Source organism: Grosmannia clavigera, assembly GCF_000143105.1.
Source record: "Grosmannia clavigera kw1407 unplaced genomic scaffold GCSC_132, whole genome shotgun sequence".
Lineage (NCBI taxonomy): Eukaryota > Fungi > Ascomycota > Sordariomycetes > Ophiostomatales > Ophiostomataceae > Leptographium > Leptographium clavigerum.
Window position 1 is genome coordinate 101,346 of NW_014040810.1, and position 18,697 is coordinate 120,042.

At 49.7% G+C, this 18,697-nt stretch overlaps 6 protein-coding genes across 6 annotated transcripts; 1 reads left to right on the top strand and 5 right to left on the bottom strand.

The window, feature by feature from the left end:
* Positions 1 to 2,254: 2,254 nt before the first annotated feature.
* CMQ_5185 (btb/poz-like protein) lies at positions 2,255 to 3,115 on the bottom strand (the record flags this gene model as incomplete). The annotated part of the gene is made up of 3 exons (XM_014318930.1): positions 2,255 to 2,869; positions 2,931 to 2,969; positions 3,107 to 3,115. The coding sequence occupies 3 exons, from the start codon at positions 3,113 to 3,115 to the stop codon at positions 2,255 to 2,257; spliced, it is 663 nt and encodes a 220-aa protein (XP_014174405.1).
* Positions 3,116 to 7,935: 4,820 nt separating this feature from the next.
* On the bottom strand, positions 7,936 to 8,571 carry CMQ_5382 (uncharacterized protein; the record flags this gene model as incomplete). The annotated part of the gene is made up of 3 exons (XM_014319127.1): positions 7,936 to 8,060; positions 8,132 to 8,236; positions 8,322 to 8,571. 3 exons carry the CDS (start codon positions 8,569 to 8,571, stop codon positions 7,936 to 7,938), a joined length of 480 nt encoding a protein of 159 aa, XP_014174602.1.
* A 536-nt stretch (positions 8,572 to 9,107) lies between these two features.
* On the bottom strand, positions 9,108 to 10,963 carry CMQ_5166 (cycloheximide resistance protein; the record flags this gene model as incomplete). Its single annotated transcript, XM_014318911.1, has 4 exons — positions 9,108 to 9,322; positions 9,375 to 9,479; positions 9,565 to 10,280; positions 10,362 to 10,963. The coding sequence occupies 4 exons, from the start codon at positions 10,961 to 10,963 to the stop codon at positions 9,108 to 9,110; spliced, it is 1,638 nt and encodes a 545-aa protein (XP_014174386.1).
* A 1,042-nt stretch (positions 10,964 to 12,005) lies between these two features.
* On the bottom strand, positions 12,006 to 12,923 carry CMQ_5226 (NmrA-like protein; the record flags this gene model as incomplete). The annotated part of the gene is made up of 1 exon (XM_014318971.1): positions 12,006 to 12,923. The coding sequence occupies one exon, from the start codon at positions 12,921 to 12,923 to the stop codon at positions 12,006 to 12,008; it is 918 nt and encodes a 305-aa protein (XP_014174446.1).
* A 426-nt stretch (positions 12,924 to 13,349) lies between these two features.
* CMQ_5214 (endoribonuclease l-psp) lies at positions 13,350 to 13,793 on the top strand (the record flags this gene model as incomplete). The annotated part of the gene is made up of 1 exon (XM_014318959.1): positions 13,350 to 13,793. The coding sequence occupies one exon, from the start codon at positions 13,350 to 13,352 to the stop codon at positions 13,791 to 13,793; it is 444 nt and encodes a 147-aa protein (XP_014174434.1).
* A 1,892-nt stretch (positions 13,794 to 15,685) lies between these two features.
* CMQ_5381 (FAD dependent oxidoreductase superfamily) lies at positions 15,686 to 17,195 on the bottom strand (the record flags this gene model as incomplete). The annotated part of the gene is made up of 2 exons (XM_014319126.1): positions 15,686 to 16,924; positions 16,992 to 17,195. The coding sequence occupies 2 exons, from the start codon at positions 17,193 to 17,195 to the stop codon at positions 15,686 to 15,688; spliced, it is 1,443 nt and encodes a 480-aa protein (XP_014174601.1).
* Positions 17,196 to 18,697: the final 1,502 nt, after the last annotated feature.

An 18,697-nucleotide genomic window follows, 5' to 3' on the forward strand; every position in this document is an offset into this window, starting at 1 on the left:
CAGCCTTGCCATGACATGCTTATCCAACGAAAAGGTGGCTTTATGGTCTAATTATCCCGAATTTAAGCCTTGTCCTCCTCGCCGGCCAATGCTGGAGTTCTGTAATTTATAGACGGTAAGAACCGACCCTGGTCATCAGCCTAGCGCTTACACTGCCCGCTCTTACGACTTGGACTGTTTCGGGGTTGAAATGCGGAAGCCATGGGTGGACTCAAACGTTATGTATGGGCCCAGGCATGGCCTTCCGCCTCATAACAGCGGGCGAGGTCACATTTGACGTGCTTTGGTGCTGTACTCGTATACAGAGTACTCCTTCGATGTAACCTGACAGAAAGGGGCAAAGCTGTCATGTCAGGCAGCCCTCAAAACCACTATTTTTGACCTCTTCCTGCAGGTCTGCTAAGGTTGAGCAAGTAACGAAACCGTAATATCTCATACCAAATGACATCAGAGATATTACAGGTGACAGCTCGCAAGCCGGATGCAGATTTTCTCGAGCATTTGTGCCCCATGTCAAATCGAGGGTTGTTATCGCTGCCCGACTTTAGGGAGGCCCATTCAATTCAGCTTTGCATTTGTACCGTCTTTTACAATACCTTTTTCGGCAATAATTCCGAATCCAATATCGAATAATCACAGCTGAAGTATCATCACGTTGCATGCTACCCCCCCTTCCCAACGAGCACAATGTGCCGCACATTTGTGGAAGCCCATTCAACACCTGTAAATGCTTTCCAGTCAATGACAAACATGATGCCAGCCTAGTATCTGTTGTACATGTTGTAGACAGTCATACATCAAGCGGTCGACACTGTCATTCAGCCAGTGAACTTCTTATTGAGCTACGGCATGTGTCGGCCTTGGCGGCGAATATGCATCCGATTGGCGAGGCAGGCATACTCTGTGGCTCTTATGCCTTGTCATATGAATCTCCAACGTACATATGCCAGTCTATCATTTCTTTGACTTGCATATAACGATATTGTATTATGAATCGGTGGAAGCCTAAGCATAATATGGTGATGCTGGGACTGTCGTGGCTTCTTTCACCCACGTACAAAAACATACAAATGCTGGGAAATAAATCACAGAACTGCCTTTACACACCTGTTGAACTCTGCAAGGGACCGCCCTGACACCCCTTCTTACATGAAGTTCGTTGCACACCGTATCACTATTCACGGACTGTCGATACAACATTTCTCGTAAAGGGTACAAAAGTCCCAGTTCTAAAGGTGCCTCTAGTATTGCCTAGAACTTTTATTATGACGACGTTCTGCTTGTGTTGAGATTGGTGTTTCCAATCATGCAACAATTCATGCTTGAATAGAAACCATTTCACCAGAGATATATTATCAGAGACTAATAATGCACATAAGGCCAGGTTGTCCTGGACTGGAGTGGGTCCCAGCTGTGTTGTACCAATAACATCAATTCAAAAGCTCTTTCGACACGCTGTCGGGGCTCAATCTCCCAGTGTATCTATGGAAAGTAGACTATCTTCGCTTAGAGACTACGAGTAACATCTCTTTTTAACTTTCTACGGCCGGGTAGGTGTTGCTATTTCTGGCTTCGATGAACGGCCCTCTGGAGGTCTGGCAGACGCACAATTATGACATTCCTAGAAGAGGAATATCTTCAAATTGATGACGAAGCGAAATTCGAAGATTATCAAAGAACTTCTCGACCAAAGAAGCTTAATTGAGAAGAGCTTTTTCATTGTGTTATATATGGACAGGGCTATTTGCGTTAAGGAATGATGGCACGTCAGCCAAACAAAAGAGGCTCCATAGATCAGGAAAGAGGAAGTCAAAATCAGCAAAGTCTTGCGGTCTGCACCACGAGTGATAGAAAGTGGCCGAAGTTTATTTAAAATTACCCTTCTTAGACGAGAGCCAGTTGCACTTTGAAGGCTCCCCTCAATTAAAAGTTGGTCATGGATACCAGCAATATGCCCTTACGGTCCTCCTACATGTCACTGACGTTGATATTTATGCAGCAAGTACACGGCCATGTCCATGTCAGACCCCCCACCGTCGTAAAATACTTTGTTTTTCTTCCACCTCTGCTTTCTTTTTGCATGAAAGTGCTATCTCGACAACCCTAGCCGCATAATTTAGGGCACCATAGATGCAGTAAACCCAAACGAATCAATGTACAGGAAGTACCTCACTTTTCATACAAGAACTAACACACAAGTGTCCGAGAGAAGGATCAATCTAGCACAATAAACACTTGGTCATCAGGCTCAGATCTAGCGCAAGGCCACGTCCGTCGTGGTGATGCCCACCATCATTTCTAGCAGCTTGATGGCAAAGTCAGGGTTTTTCTCTAATACGGGCTTCATCCTAGCACGTAGACCGGCATCGCCATGGTATTGATGGGTAATGAGTGCACAAACGAACTCTCGTAAAGGGTCACCTGACATCGTGGATCCATACAGCAGATCTACCACGGCCGGAAAGTCATCGTACTCACACCATAGCCTTTCGGCGGTACGCTTAAATCGCTCTCCAGATAGCAGCTTCAGAGCTGACACATCGTACTTGTCCGCCATTATGTAAACTCGGAGGGAAGTATATAAGGTTGTGATGGCGCGATTTTTCCACCCACTGGGAAGAGGCAGGTTTGCATCTATCTCAATGCCATCTTCTGTCTCCATGTAATCTGATCCATCGGAGTCATAGTCGAGGGTATCCTCCGCCGGGGGGGACTCAGAGTCCGGCCCGGGAGCTATTAAGGCGGTATTCGATGGCAAATCATCGTAATGTTCCCCATCAGAATAGTTTCCGGCGTAGAGGAATCGAAAAAATCGATCAACGGTGTCGGGGTCTTCATCTGGGAGGTCAACACTATGCTCTAGCCCCTCCTGTGTCCGTAGCTTGAGTGAGTCTTCGAATTTTATTCATCTTGTAAGCCAGGAAGCTCACCTTGAAAACACCAGTGCAAGCCTTGTCGAAAAATGGTGACTGCGCACACACGATAGCTTTGTGCACACGATATGTCCGACCACCACAAGTTACAGTCAGATCTGATAGCCTTCCAGTTTCGTAAAGCGGCAACAAAGCTGCGTGAAGCATACATGCCGCAACGTAGTCCATATCACCTCCAGCATTGTGGATCGCCGTTTTTAGCGTGGCTTCCCGGGAACCGGCTTCGTTTCTTCTTGATCTTCTTGGACCCATTCTGACGCTGCTTGACATGGCTAAAAGGAGATGGACACGAAATTTAGACCGGAGGAAAGTTTTTGACCCCACTCGGATATTCACATTGTCCGGTATCCGAGCACCTCTCAGCGTGACGAGTACAGAGTACTCCGTATTACTACAAAAACACGATCAACCATTCGCACTGTTGTTATACTGCCAATGCTGGTTCTCTGTAAAGCCAACAAATGCTTCTCTTTCTTCTTTTTTGACGAAGTTGATCAATGTACGATGGTTTCTTATGAGACCTAATTTGCAAACCTTGCTTTGTCTTACCTCGCTGTTTGCCCAAGATCTTGTGGCCGGGTTCGTTAGCGAAATTCCGTGAATGCTACGGTTTTAGTGTGCACCTACAAGCCTGCCTGACGCGCCGCTATGATTGGATGCATCCGGCTGTTGGACTAAACTTTATTAACCGTAAACCCTGTCGGATTGTCCCCTAACATCCGGGTGGGGACACCCTGAAGAAGGGTCCAAACAGATTCAGAGTCTGGATGTAAGGCGTGGGCTTGAGGTGGCAGTCCACACATCGCTATTCGAAGGCATTATCTGTAGCACCACCTTCCTCTTATGTTCTAGCACGTGTAGATAGGCAACGGCAGATACGTGGGGCGGCGCCTTTTACGCTGCCGTCGAGCAGTAGTGACTAGCAGAAGAAGGGGAAATGCACCTCTATTAACTCTTGAGCTCTCTAGTCAGCCAACAGGACTGTTGTATTAGGAAATAAGCCCCGGTATCTGTGAAATTTGTGGGAGTATGATAAACGCCGTTGCACAGTGCTATACCGCTAAACAAACGCGCTGCTGTTGTAGGGTTGATCCTCGAAGGTATCATACGAGTACGACGTACGTGGCACAGGACAGTTCTCTGTATCGCATACGTTATGGAGCTGGGCCCACAAAGACTGCTTGGAAAGCGGCCCCCTCCCCTCCAAATTCCATATTCGGCAAATCTCCGGCCCTGTGGTGCATATTAACTAACGGATTGGGCTAAAAAAGCCCTTCGGTCGTCCTGCTATTACAAACTGGATGCTACCCGTGTAGTGGAGTTGCTCCTCTTTGGTCTCGTGTGATTCTGCAGATACGCCAAGTATTGGGCCCCACGGTGATTCCCCCTCTCCTCTCTATCTCTCCACTCCTCACCTTGTCGTTCTCGCGCCAATATTTATACGCAGACCTTTCTTTTCTGTTTTTCTTCCCGTGCTCCGCTCTGTGTGCTACTTTCATATTCAAAATATAGCAGGCAGCTACCTCGTGGCTTCCCATACAGGCAGCGGGCCAGCATTGGCATCAAACAGTAATACTGTTACTACTGCCCCAGCTGCTATAGCACCGACGATAGATGAGCCCCTCCTAGCAGCCGAAGTACTAGATGAGGATGTCGAAGATACCGACTCTGCTCTTGGCGACGACTACTCGTATGTGCCTTCCTGCATCTCTGCCCGATCAATTAAATTCCTATTTCTTATCGTAAGGAAAGAAACTGACGCATGCAGACTTTCGACAGCGTCGTTGTCGAGCAGTATCTTGCAGTATCGCACAATCCACGGGCGGACGTTCCACAGTGACAAGTACCAGAGCTACTTCACACCCAACGATAAACAGCAACAAGAGTCAATTGACTTAACGTACGATAGTCCTCTAGCATTGAAAACTCGTTTCCTGAGGTTCTGCAGCTAGCGACGTCTATATGTAGTCACCACTATTTAACACTACTACTAGACGGCGCCTTCTTCTTGGCGCCCGTTGCGAAGACTGTCAAGGTTAATAGAAGGTCAAAGCTATTAGTGTGATATATAAAACCAACGTGTATAACTAGAATGTGCTCGACATTGGCACTGGTACAGGAATCTGGGCAATGTAAGGCTATTCTTTTGTACACCCTTTACATCTTCTAACTTTATACTTGCCAGTGACGTTGGCGACCAATTTCCAGACGCCCAAGTAATCGGTACCGACATATCGCCGATTCAGTCAGTCTGGGTTCCACTCAACGCAAGGTTTGAGATTGACGATGCGACGCAGCCGTGGTCATGGGGGGCCAACACCTTTGACTTCATTCATATCCGTTACTTAGTAGGCGCTATTCCAAACTGGGATATACTATTTTCCGAAGCTTACCGCTGCTGTGAGCCGGGCGGCTGGCTTGAGTCGTGCGAGCTGTGTCCTAAGCACGACAGCGATGATGGCACGGATAAACTAGCTCCGGTTTTCGAGCAATTTTGGAAGCTATACGCAGAAGGTGCGCCTAAGCTAGGCCGCAGTTTTATGGTCGTTAAAGACGGCACACAGCGTACGGCTATGGAAAAGGCAGGCTTTACAAATATCACGGATAAGGCCTATAAGTTGCCTGTAGGGGACTGGCCTGCCGATGAAAAGCTGCTTGAAATTGGCCAGTACACTTTGTTGACCCTTTTAAACGACCTAGAAGGTATTTCTGATCTTTCTTTAAGAAATTATCTGTTTTCACATAATCCTGTAACTTTAGGCACTTTTTGCAAGATTTCTAACTGTTTATAGGATACACTACCTTCTTGTGGAACGAAGTTATGGGATTAGGCAAGGACGAGTATCAGGTCTTTCTTATGCAATTGCGCAAGGCCGTGAGGGATAAGAGAATACATACGTATTATACTATCCGCTACGTCTATGGACAAAAGCCTTACGAGTAAAAATTGTACTCGTACTAAACAGACTTGAAATGGCAGACAGTTTATTAATCTAGGTTCTAGCGAGCCTACTTCTCTGCATGTGGACGATAAATGGTGCTTTATGCCTTTAGAACATTTGCTTGCAGTGCCAACTAGCCTATGACTTCTGTCTGAAATTGGTAGTTGGTTTTGCTAGAAAAAGATAACATTTGAGGAATCCTTCAAAATGCGCTTTGGCGTGCAAAGGGCATACTATGAGGTAAAGGAGGAGTGCATTCGTTGTTAGACAGCCCCAATTTTATTGTAATTGATGGCAAGCGTAGAAACCTCTTGCGAATAGAGTCCTACACGAATAGGTGCCATGACTAATATAAAGAATTTGAAAAATCGGATGTTGCAGCGCACCATTGCCACCAATACCGCAGCGTGGGGATGCTGGCATAACCAAGTAGGGTATTTGGTCACATGAACTGTGCCTCCAAAGTATACGTCTAGCTTTGGAGTCCGCTGGAAAATCCAATTCGAAATTATTATGCTACCAGGCGCGAGTTCTACTTTTTGAAGCTGTTTTGTCCGCCGCAATTCCGCCACTATGTCTAGGCATAACCTCGAAGAAGGCAAACGTTGTGTAGACGGTTCTAGACCCGATCTTAAGCGGGGAACGCTGTAGATGTCGAATGGACCAGACCAGAATGGGAGGGGCGTGCACGATTATGCAGTGTGATGAAAGAATACATGTACTGGGTGGCGCAGGGGGCTATTTAGTACGTGTTTTGACGCACGTCGGCATACCTCGGAAGTACCTAACCACAACAATACATTCACGCTCACTGGGCACCCATAATTTGACAGTAGAAGGTGACCCACAGTTTCTTTAGACGCAAGACGACAAGAACAAATCTAACGACTCACGAAAGAGGGGATGGGACACGGCGAGTTAATGCTTGCGATCGCCTCTGAAAGCTCTAGAGATATTGCATCGTGAATCAATTCTTTAAGGTCCCTTTCCTGTTATAAAACCAAGCCCATCAAGGCATGATGGCCAGCTTCAAAATTTAACTTGCCAGTCTTCCCATAACTTTATGGGCTGCGCGGTAAGGTACAAATATTGACAAGTGGCAACCGGTCATAGGACAAAGGTATTATCCTACTGTGCCTAAGTATAGCCAATATTTCCTCAAATATTCATCGCCTTATGGCATTGGCCCAAAAAAACTTACCTATTTAGTTAACCACCCCTCCCCAATTTGTAACTGTCGACTTGCAAACGTACGGGAAACTAACCCCGCTACAACAGATCACGGACCCGGACGTATCACAACGATAATTGTGATAGGCATTTACACAAGTAAGGGTTGTGGCATTTTTTCTCACATAAAGTGGCAGGACGCACTAGAATATAGCAGACGGAATGAAGGCAAAGTAACAAAAACCAAGCTTGTATTTGTCTACAACTCAGCAGAACGAAATCCTGCATACATAACAGTTAAGAGATACATTTATTGTTCTGGATCTGAGCTTAAGCCGATTTTTGTGTGCTCTGATCGAGGCACCTCGGACATTTCTCGTTCCTGTGCTCAGTATTCCATGCAGAGTTGGAGCATTCCTCCTGGCGGTGGTCATCGCATTCTACCCAACAGTTGAAGACCACATGACCGCACGAATACCTGTACCAGAACAATACGCACATTCTTTGTATGCTGACGGCTGAAAGATTAATTTGTATGGTAGAAGCGAGATAGCCTTACTTGAGATGTTAATGTAAAATGATTGCCGATATGACGGAAAGAGTGGCATAACTGGAAAAGTCGCCTTGTGGGAAGGAGAGCAGAGCGTCCTCAGCCTTTTAAACGATGGAAACAGCTGGCAAATACGATGGGCAGTGACAAGGGCGAGATACTTTACATCACTCCCCACATTAAAGTAGCTCACTGCCGCAAAGGTCGAGGCAGCCCGAATTTAGCCGCACTCCCAAATTATCTACATATACCGCGGGCCAATGGCAATGTCTGGTCGGGTTTGATTTAAATCAGCGAAAGCCCAAACGAGGCACGTTACGAGCGTCTAGTTATGTAATTTCTACTGCATGTGCTCAGCTTGACACTGCAGGACTCGTTGCTCAATGTGGAGAGAAGACGGAACCTGGCTGGCATTTCTGGCGCCGTAGAAATCCTCGTGCAGCGGCTCAACCACGTCATCGATCTCTGCAAAACGCACGCGTAGCCGTTTGAGGGTCAAATCGACGCCGCCTCAGCATGTCTAGCGCGACACACACGGTTTTCCGTGATATGCAACGGTGACGTGGTGGACGGCTCTGGAGCCTCAAGTCGTTGGTCACCAAGTTCGGCTTCTTTGAGACGACTGACCTGCGGGACATCATCTACAAGTACAGTCAGCCAGACAAGGGTGCCCCCCACGGTAGGCTCGAGATCCAAGGTCTCTCAGGGTATCAACACAAGGCTTACAGATTGAATGTGACCTGACGGCGCTGAAGAACATTGACTCCCGGCAGACGGCCAGTGGCGACAATCTCTGCATTCTGTTTGGCTGCTCGGTTCCGGTGATGCTGCACCGAAATCCCAACGGCCCTACCGCATTGCCGGTTAGGAATACGTGTATGGCAACATAGACGGCGAGGCATTTGCCAGCATAGATAGTCAAGCGATCCAGGCTCAGACGGTCTACATCGAGATCCAGTAAGGTTGTGGTAGCCATTGGCAATGTGGTCTAAATTGATTTGTGAGATAAGTGAAGAGTAAGATACATGTGAATAGTGTACAACTCTGAGGAGCTACAGTGTTATTTACTGGAAGGCGTGCATATACAACTCCGTATCTTGGAAAGGGGCTTCGGCCCATTTGCTGTTGCAGTGGCGATGCTACGACGTAGCTATCTAGGAAATATCCTTGCTATGTTACGTGCTCGCTATATTACGCGAGGCCAGGCGGACAAGCTACCGGAATAGGAGGTAAATTCCGCGCAAACTGGCCGGTGGTGTACTCCGTACTCCGTACACAATGCTACATTGATATATGCTCAATGTCGGCCCCACACGAGTCGTTATCTTCAAGTTTTCAGTATGTGCCTGGTTACAATACATGTCTTGAAAATCGGCAATGTCTACGACCAGCCGTGAAAAACACCGCGGAGTGTCCAGCTAATCATTGGCTAGAGGCTACTCGTGCGTGCTCACATAAAGATAAAATCTTAAAAGAGGGCGCACTTCGTCGAGGAGCTTCGGAACAGGGGGTCTACTCGCCCACCTCCCGGTCGGTCTTCCAGAAGACAAAGCGGACAATACGCCACTGCATAGAGGCCAGACGGATCTGCTTCCCCCAGAAAAAGAGGGGTATGAAGAAGAGCAGACAGCCACCGGAAATGCCGGCCATCGCGCCATAGGCCTGCTTATAGCCGGACTTGTCTACCCATGGGTTTGTGTAGAAGGATAGGAGGAAGCCAAAGCAGGCTGTGGCAGGTTAGAATACTGGGGATAATTGTGCTGAAAAATATCCACGTACACTTGAAGGCTAGCTGAGCCACGGTGACCTCGGCTGCCACCGGTCGGTACGAGTCTATGCAGTAAACAAAGGACACATTGGTACCCTGGGAAATCGCAAAGGAGACTGGTTTGTCAGTGTCAAAGGAAAGACATGGAGGTGGTGTATACAACAGAAAGGAAAAAACGGGAAAAGGGAAGAGAAAGCTTACGTAAGCCAAGAGCGAATGTGGGCACCATCCAGTGAAGAGAGTTGCCGATGCCGACGCCATAGAGGGCGAGGGCCATGGGGGCAGCTATGACGCTGGGGATGATAGCTGGCAGACGCATCTCGGGCTCACGAATGCCGCCATTGCGACGCGTAAAGTAGTCGGCGACCCAGTCGGAAAACGGACCACCTGCAAAGGTGCCAAAGACGCAGCCAACGATGGCGGAGACGAAGCAGAGGCCGGACTGCCAGGTCTCAAAGTCGTAGGTAGCGCTGAAGGCGCTGGCAAAATTGGACACGACAGCAACAAGGAAGCCGATGGTGACAGACATCACTATGGTGGCCCAGAAGACAGGCGGCAGCAGGATAAGGCCAAAGGGACGGATAAACATACGCCAGAAGGACTCTTCAGTATACGTCTTTCCAGTCCACGGGCGCAGCTGCTGGCCGTACGAGAGCTTGCGGTAATGGTGGCTAGAGCGACTGTCGCCATCATCGTCATCGACACCGTCGGCAGTGCGCACAAAGGCGGTCTCGGGGAAGAAGAAGAAGACGACGAGGAGAAGGAAGCCGACAAGGGCAGCACCGACCCAGTAGATGGTGCGCCAGGGATTGGCAATACTCGTGCCCCGCCCTGGGTGGGGCGGGGCACGAGTAGTGATGAGGCCAGAGATGATGATGCCAAAGGCAACACCAGCCGAAAGGGCAGCATTGTAGATTCTAGAAGGTTAGCTTGTTTTGCTTGGAGTGATTTTCTCTCTCTCTTTTCCTCTTCTTTCTTCAACACTAATAGTCACTTACGCCATTCCATAGCCACGTTGGTGCAGGTAGAACACGTCGGTAATGGTCACTGGGCCAAGACACTCGCCGGCACCGGCGCCTATGCCCAAGATGGTTCGTGTGGTCAGCTCGCCAGCATAGGTCTTGGCAAAGCCGGATCCGATGGTCATGGAAAGATAGAGGATGAGCGAGGCGATATAGACCGGTCGACGGCCGTACTTGTTCAGCAGGGGGACCCAGAAGAGACAGGAAACGCCCTGTAGGAGGGAGCTGTTGTTGAAAAAGTACGATGCACTGGAGACCCAAGAGCTGACAGTAGAGCCGCCGTGCTTGTAGTCCGAGGCAATGGCGAGCATGGCGACGGTCGGACCGGCGGCCATGAAATTGCACATGACCATGGCAAGCGAGACGAGAACGGAGATGTAAATCTTGTAGGCGGTAGACCACCGAAGGGGATCGTTGGGGTCGGCAGATGGAGCCGGCGTCAGGATTATTTCATTAGTGTGCTCATGGCGAAGGCGGATGCGGCCAAGGGTGTGGAGGTTTGGGTGATGCTTGGCTTTGTTAGAGACATTGTCGTGGGCAGTCTCGATGGCCTGAGTGCTGATTTTGTCGTCAGGCATCGTGAAACTTGGTTGAAGTAGGACTGGAGGAAGTTTTCAAGATGGCAAGAGAAACAAGAAGAGTAGCAAACTGCAACACGACTGGAGTTCAAAAACCAAAAAAAACCAAAATAAGATACTGGCACTATTTAGACCCCCGGCTTTCCCCAAAATTTCCCAGCTTTGAGCATGGACGGTTCGGGCTGATTGGCGCTCCGCACTTTGACCGTTAGGGCCTTCGGTAAGTGGTGCTTCTCGGTCCTGTGGGGGACATTGCATGTGGCCGTCCCGGTGCGGAGACGCGGTTGTCATACCGTCTATGCCGCGTGGCCTTCCCCACAATCTGGGGAAGCTGGGGAAAGGAGGCAAAGGAAAAGATCGGCACTTGGTACGAGGCGGTGGCTAGGAAAAATCGTGGCGATGGCTGTCTATCGTCTGATCTAAACCTAGGTGTTGGCTTTGGCTGAGTTAATTTGTGTATCTCTTTCTGTAATATGTACTTTTGACCTCGATTCCCATTTCTATCCTTTGGCTCGTCTTCGATTCTTTCTCTCCCTCATACACCTTTGGTCCTTGGAACCTCTACTACAATCAACAATTCAGGTTTTCCTCTCATGCTTTACCCGTTGTACAGATCTATGATCACCAGCCATCTACTCGCCTATTTTCACCGCCCCTACGCAAAGTCGAGTCAAGATGCGATGAAGACTCTTCAGTATCATACTCTCCATGGCAACAGACTCATCTCCACGATTGCGTCATCGTCTAAGACGCGCACTCTCCTTAGCTCTGCCGGCCAATGGCACTGTCTTTTCTAACAAACTGGTGGGCTGTGCTGATCGGTCGCCTCATCTTTTCTCGGACGGCGTTCAGATAGCCTCTTTCGTCGATTCTATTTCACGGTCGGCCTACTATGGCTACCAGGCCACCTAATATATCAGAACTCTTTGCCGTTGACCCGTCGCAGTTTCTTCAGAGATGAAGCTGTGTAGCCTGCAAAAGAGAGTACCAAGACTGTTAACCAGCTTCATAGCGATGTATATTTGTAGTGAATTACATTATACTATATCTTAACCTGCTTGGTGGTGTCCTTCTCTGCATCATTAAGGAACTCGTCCACAGTGCGGAGCTTGACGGCAGAGAAGAACTTGGCCCGCTGTCTCTCGAGCTGCTCTTCCGGAAGCCCGCACGATCCTGAGCTTGACCATACACCAAACTGTGCCACCAGCGCCTCCTCACTGTCGCCGATGCTTTCCTTGACCACCTGCTCGTGCGAGCGGTACGTTACCTCCAGGTTCCGGCCGTGTGCCGCCAGCGTCTTCACGATCCCGTTCCAGGACGTTCGCTCGCCCATCAGGAACGTCGTCGGCTGGTCCCAGTCATCGTGAGCAACCAACACCGCAATAGCCTTGGACAAGTCACGCACGCTGGTGAAGCAGACTGGCTCATCTCCCGTGCCCGCAATCACCGCCTTGTTCGTCTCAAAGTCAATCGGGTGGTACGCCCTGATGTCGCGGATGTAGCGTTGTGATGCTGCCACGAAGTAGTCCATCAGCCAGCCGTTGCCCAGCAGCGTCCACTTGACGTCAGTCTGTGCTGCCAGTGCTGTCCGAACAGGGACGTGTGATGCCTCGTAGAACAGTGGGATGTCGGGAAACCGGTCCGTGTCGCCACCGTACTCAGACGGGATGAATTTCTTGCACCGGCTGGTCTGCTGGCAGGCCTCCAGGATGTTGAGATGCGGAACGACGCCGCCAGTGCCATAATCCAAAATTGTCGACACGACTGCGTCGCAGTCCTCAAGCGCTGCAACGAGCGAGGAAACCGAGTAATCGCTCGTGCGGAATGTGATGTCCGGCCTCTCATACCACGGCTTGCATGACCGCGAAATCACCACCACTGAATGCCCGGCTGTAAGAAGCTCTTCCACCAGATACTTGGCCAGGTCACCGGCACCAGCAATCGCAACACGCAGTATCATCGTATTCGAACCAAGATCGTTGTCTTCGATGGACAGCTCGCTTCGATAACAGGTAATCCAGAAATGTTTGAACGGCCTATAGCAGGTATAAGTACAAAGCACATGCAGGTTTGTCATAGACAAAATTCAGCGGCACATGTCGTAGAAGCGGAGATAACGCTAGTAGAAATGGCAGGGGACAGCGAGCTTGGGGATTATTGCGATGGTCCCGTCGCTTCTAGTCTCCTTCAGTACTAGCTTCATGAGGCTGCTCGTTGTCTCTTTCCGTGTAGTCGTGAGCCGTCTGCCTAGAGCTATTGGCTTTATATTGCTGTAGCTGCCGTGCAAATATTGCAAGATTTAAGAAAAGCAGACGCCTTTTCTGCTGAAACTACAAACAACACATCTTCCCGGACCTTCCTCTTCCTTTTTTTTTTGGAGTATAGAATGGAGTACAGGGGCTGCCTCGACGAATTTGGCATCAAAGCCATCAACTCTCCCGGCCTGGGAGAGAAGCTCGGCGAGGCACTTGGCCTCTCAGGCGCCGTGGTTATCCCCGCCAACACAGCCACTGTCAGAACATCCGGAACGACCGGCGTGACCAAGGATATGGTACTGCCTGCGTCTGCCACCGAGCAGATCATGCTTGCCTTCCAGAACGTCGAAGACACAATGGTGGCTGCTGGTGTTAAAGACGGCTGGCGGGCCGTCTTCGACCTGACCACGTACCACACCGGCCCCCTCGATGATCCCGAAGTCAATACCGCTCTGGAGGCTGCGTTTGAAATGCACCTCAAGGGAAACAAGCCGACATGGGCCGCTATCGGGGTCGCGAACCTTTACCAGGGTGCGCGCATAGAGGTCAGGGTGACTGCTGCACTGAAGGCTTGAAAGGACTTGGATGTACGTCCTGTATTCTTTTGGTCCGAGTTTTAGCCTTAAAGGGATATAATCCTGTCGTTCTTGCAACCCTGGCGTACCCTCTCTCCGTTTCTTACAGCATGCTCTCGTGCATTTTTATTTGAAGCAATACAAAGAGGTGTCCGTAAGTTACGTGTCTTCGCCAGGAAGTCTGGAAGTGCAACGTTTTGAGGGATCAGAAGCTCCACTAAAATAGAGACAGGTGAAAGGATGCAGTTGGTCTCTGTCAAGATGATCCTGATGAAGCTGGCTGTAGAAACTTGCTATCTATTAATCAAGGTTTAGCGGTTTTTCTTCTAGCATTACGGAGTACGGAGTAAATAACTATCTAAAAGGCCGCCAAGCAAGGCATTTACAAGGAGTTACGGAGTACTCCGTACGAGTACTCGTACGTACTCCTATTGAAGAACTACGGTGTACATAGTATACTTGTATAAGAATCCGCCACGCGAGACTCTGTAGACCTTCCGCCCCACCTGGACACATGGCCCTGTGATTGGTCAAAAAGAGTGGAAGCGGAACTAGTACCAATACGACGTACGGACCCCTAGAAGGGTCGCGATGTATCTTACGTCGTATCTTGCTCCGTATACGGAGTAACCATCGTATATTTTCCTAAATCCTAGTAGGGCAACGCAGGGGTAGCGAAAGAGGTGTGAATATATCTGTCATAAGGTTGAAAGAACTAAACTAAAGAGAGAAAAGCTGTCTGATTAGGAGGCCGAAAATATGCATGAAGTAGACGACGTAGCAGGGTCTAAACGTCGTCGGAGGGCGCCAAAGGCCATAAGGGAGACGGGAGTGAGGCCTTTAGGAGCGGGTGTCGGGGTCAGGTCAATCCCGAAGGGCGTACTATGTAGGTTACGGAGTGTCTGCACGTGACGCTGGAAGGCCCACGTTTACTACAACATGTTTCTTCCATGGTACTCCGTACAGAGTACAACACAGATTTGCTCACACCTTACCCAAATGAGCCCCCTGCTCCTTACAGTGCAATGCGCCCTTTATCAACCCTGCGCCTTAGCTGTACCTTTTCACAATACGGAGTAGAAAGCTCCCAATCGACTTGTCGAAAACAGGACTACGGCAGTGCCGGTCCGTTTGATGTGGGCTACAAGGTACATTTTGAAAATCATCTGAACGCGCTTAATGAATCAGACGAGGGGTTGCACCAATGGCACTCGCAAAAACCCCTCGGGCGCCGGCCCAACAGCGGGCACCGAGCCCGGCCGAAGCAGTTTCACAGATTTACGTATCTTACCATCGGATAGGTCCGGTACAGGGCATCCATATATCTGTCTTCTTAGGCACTGTCGACGTGCGCGACGCGGACCGGTGCTACTTTCATGACCACTGCACGAAGATTGTGTTTCTCATGCTGCTATCATGGGGTAGCGTGACTGCGTCATGGGAAGACGGTCATGTGATACAGCTTGACCCAGCAGTACGACAGCTGCGCGCTCTTAAAGTGACGCACAAAGTCACGAGCCGCGACAACATGCTGTGGTGTGCAACGCAATTTTGACTGGTGCTCATTGACTTTGAGTGGTCGACTCTGGATAATTATCAACCAGCGCCGCCCCTAAATAACTACATCACAGAAGCGAACAAACTCCTGCACATGTGTTGCTTATACTAAAGAAATCGCGACATGGTTCGTAGGAAGTTGTCGTCACCGGAGAAACGAGACTCTCGGCCACCCCAGCATGAAGTAACAAATATATTAGCCTGATTAGGATGCAGAACACTAAAGCCTATTTAATTAAGTGATTAAGATATCTCCTGACGCACAACCATATTAACGCTCTACTGATACTTGTTGAACTGCCTAACGAGGCAATCTAGTGAGAGCTTTGTTACTCCTACATCCCCTTAATCACGTTAGGCAAGAGCTCCTTGTTGAATTCCCACAAGATGGTCGAAAATGGGGCGGCAAAGGCGCCACCAGTGTACCACGTGGAGCGGTGACCCTGGAGAGCGAGCTGCTCCTGAATCAAGCCGGTCTTGAGGACTTCCGCGGTCAGGCGAGGGTGCATCTTGCCGTGATCAGCAAAGTAAGAGAAGGTAAGGGTGCCATCAGTCTTGGGAATGGTGCCAGCCACAATCATATTGTCAATAGACTGGGCGATGAGAGCCTTCATGCGCTCTGCATCATAGTCCTCAGTTCCAACGGCTGTGAAGTGGAACAAGTCCTCCGTGCCGCCAATGTAGGTCAAGAAGCCGAGCTGGGGGTAGACAGGGAAGACAGTGTAGTTGGTGGACCCAGGTGCTGCAGAGCGGTCGTTGTAAGATGTGTTGACCTGCAGAGACGGGTGGCGGAGGATGCCTGCATAGAGGGTGGAGAACTGGAACTGGCTGAAGACGGCCTTTTCGCTGGCGTCAATATCAAACGGTAGCAGGTTCTCCGGCGTAGGCTGGATGGCCATCAGCAAGCGTTTGGCCTCGATGCACGTGACCTCTCCCGTGACCGTGTTGATCGTCTTCAGCGTGACGTTAGTGTCTGACCGAGTTGACTCTGTCACCAAGGTCGAGTACAGCACGTCGCTTCCCAAAAAGTTCTGCACGCTCTCGTATAAGTCCCACAGGCGGCCAGAAGCCGGAACAGCGGCAGCAGCTGTGCCTAGCAGGGCCTTGGCCTCGGGCGTCGTCGACGCCTGCATCACCCACATTGTCGACACGTTCATGGTATCGCCCAGACCCTGATCGGTCGAGTCCCAGAGCTGCGGCACTGCAGCCTCGATTCCGTACTTAACAACAAACTCGCCGAACGGCATGGACAAATCCTCTGGGATGGAGCTTGCGTTGGGAAAGTTGTCATATCCCGGCAGCAGCATGTCTTGGTACTTCTCCAACAGGTTCAGATACACGCCCAGGGCCGCATACTCGTCCGTGGACGAGGGCGCGGCATAGTTGGGCACCGGAAGACCTGTTTTGAAGTCGATGAATGCATTCGTGTTGGTCGTGAACTTCATTGACCCGCTCGTCGACACGTTCATACGGGTCGGAAAGTCGTAGGCGCTCTCATACTGCATCCACGCCTGCACACCGATATTAAGCGTCTCATTGGAGACTGGATCCGTATAGTATTTGGTGTGGCCGCCCTTGGGAAAGAGTTAGCCAAGAACAACAACGGGCCAGGAATAGGGACCAAAGGCGCAAATAACATACCAACAGGCTGTCCTTCTCCACCAAAACAACACTCATTCCATTGTCGCGCAGCCACACGGCCGCATGGGAACCGGACGCACCGCCACCGACTACAACCACATCGCGGGAGATCGTCTGATCGCTCCCGCAGGAGCTCGAAGTCACGCTGCCAATGAAAAACGTGGCAATGAGGCTCACGCCTGCAGACTTTTTTAAGCTATACATGACGGTGGGAATTGAGAGCTAGGAATGGGAGGTCTCCTTTGTGAATGCCGAAATTTGCTGCAAGGGATGAATGGTCGGGCGACTGGCAATAGGAGTGCGGCCGACTGCCCAGTGCCATCCTTTTAAGGACGACTGCATCCTTTATCACACTTCTGCTCGAGTCGGATGGAAGTGCGGACAAGGGCCAGAGAAATTAGCACGTCTCGTCCAAAGCCGATGTAGAATGTAGCATCAATCGAGTGAGCTAAAGACGTTCATGTGTTGAGTTCCACCTTGTCGGCGCCGATTGCTACCGTACGTCTTGCGGTGGAGACCTTCTCGGAGTTGATTGACATTATGTGGATACGATACTACATCGTATATGCATAGCAGCAGGCTGCAAGTCCATTCCAAGATCCTATGGAGTTAGGTGCTGCTTTGTATTGCTTTCAGCTTCTTCCAAATAAGGATTAGGTCGTGATCTGCGCCCTGAACAGAGTTGCAGTCGCTGTGGGACTCTATTTCTACCGCAGTTTCCGCAGTTTCAAAATCCAGCTAACCCTGCGCGACAGAAGGTGTACAAATTACGATGTACACGAAAAAAAAACAGATTACAGCTTGACAAATTTATGACCGCAATGGCAATTCGCGATTTAAGGGCAAGCATCACATGTTTCTTCTAGAATATGCGCTTCCAGGTACTAGAATCATGCAGCTGCCGGATTCTAGGCAAAGGGCGCTTAAAACCAGATTTCGTGCATTGTACTCCGTACATCGTACGATGTATTCGAATAGGGGGAAAAACACAACTACTCCGTACTTTCTATACTACAAATTGTTGTGCCGAGCCACTTGACCTCGGGCGAGTTGGTTTCGGGAATTGTTCATAAAACTACTCCGGATATCCTTGCACGATAGCCTGGTATCGCTGCTGTTCTTTTTACTTTTTCGGCATCAGTGCATTGAATAGTATCAGTGCACTCCAAGCGTACAGTGTACTATTTACATATGTCCTTGTGTTGTCTGCACGACCGGGGCCTCGAAGCTTTCTAGCGTGATCATGGTACTGCGTCGTAAGTTGAAACTCGTGCAGTTTGTACTTCATCTACTAAATATGTATGGAGCCGACGTCCCCTTAAAGAACCGAACTCGTGGCGGAATCTGCTTAAAACTAGCCGGGTCCGACGAATAAGTCCACTGCGCAATTCTTCGCTTATTTTGACGGCGATGGGCCGATATGGATTCAGTTGATTACGCCAATGCGAGTAATGCGGGTAGGATAGTTGGCATCGTTGGTTTTTTCTTTTTTGTCGCATTTACTTTCGTGGCCCTGCGCGTCTATGTTCGCGTGGTAATAGTTAAGGCTTTTGGCCATGACGACGTCCTCATCCTGCTTGTCATTGTGAGTATTTGCCCAGTTCTCAAAAAGAGAGCGAGCCGAGAACGTGCTGACTTCGGCGGGGATGATCTATGCAGATTCTCGCTCTTGTTTCATGGATCTGCCTGGTCTTGCAGATGCCTTA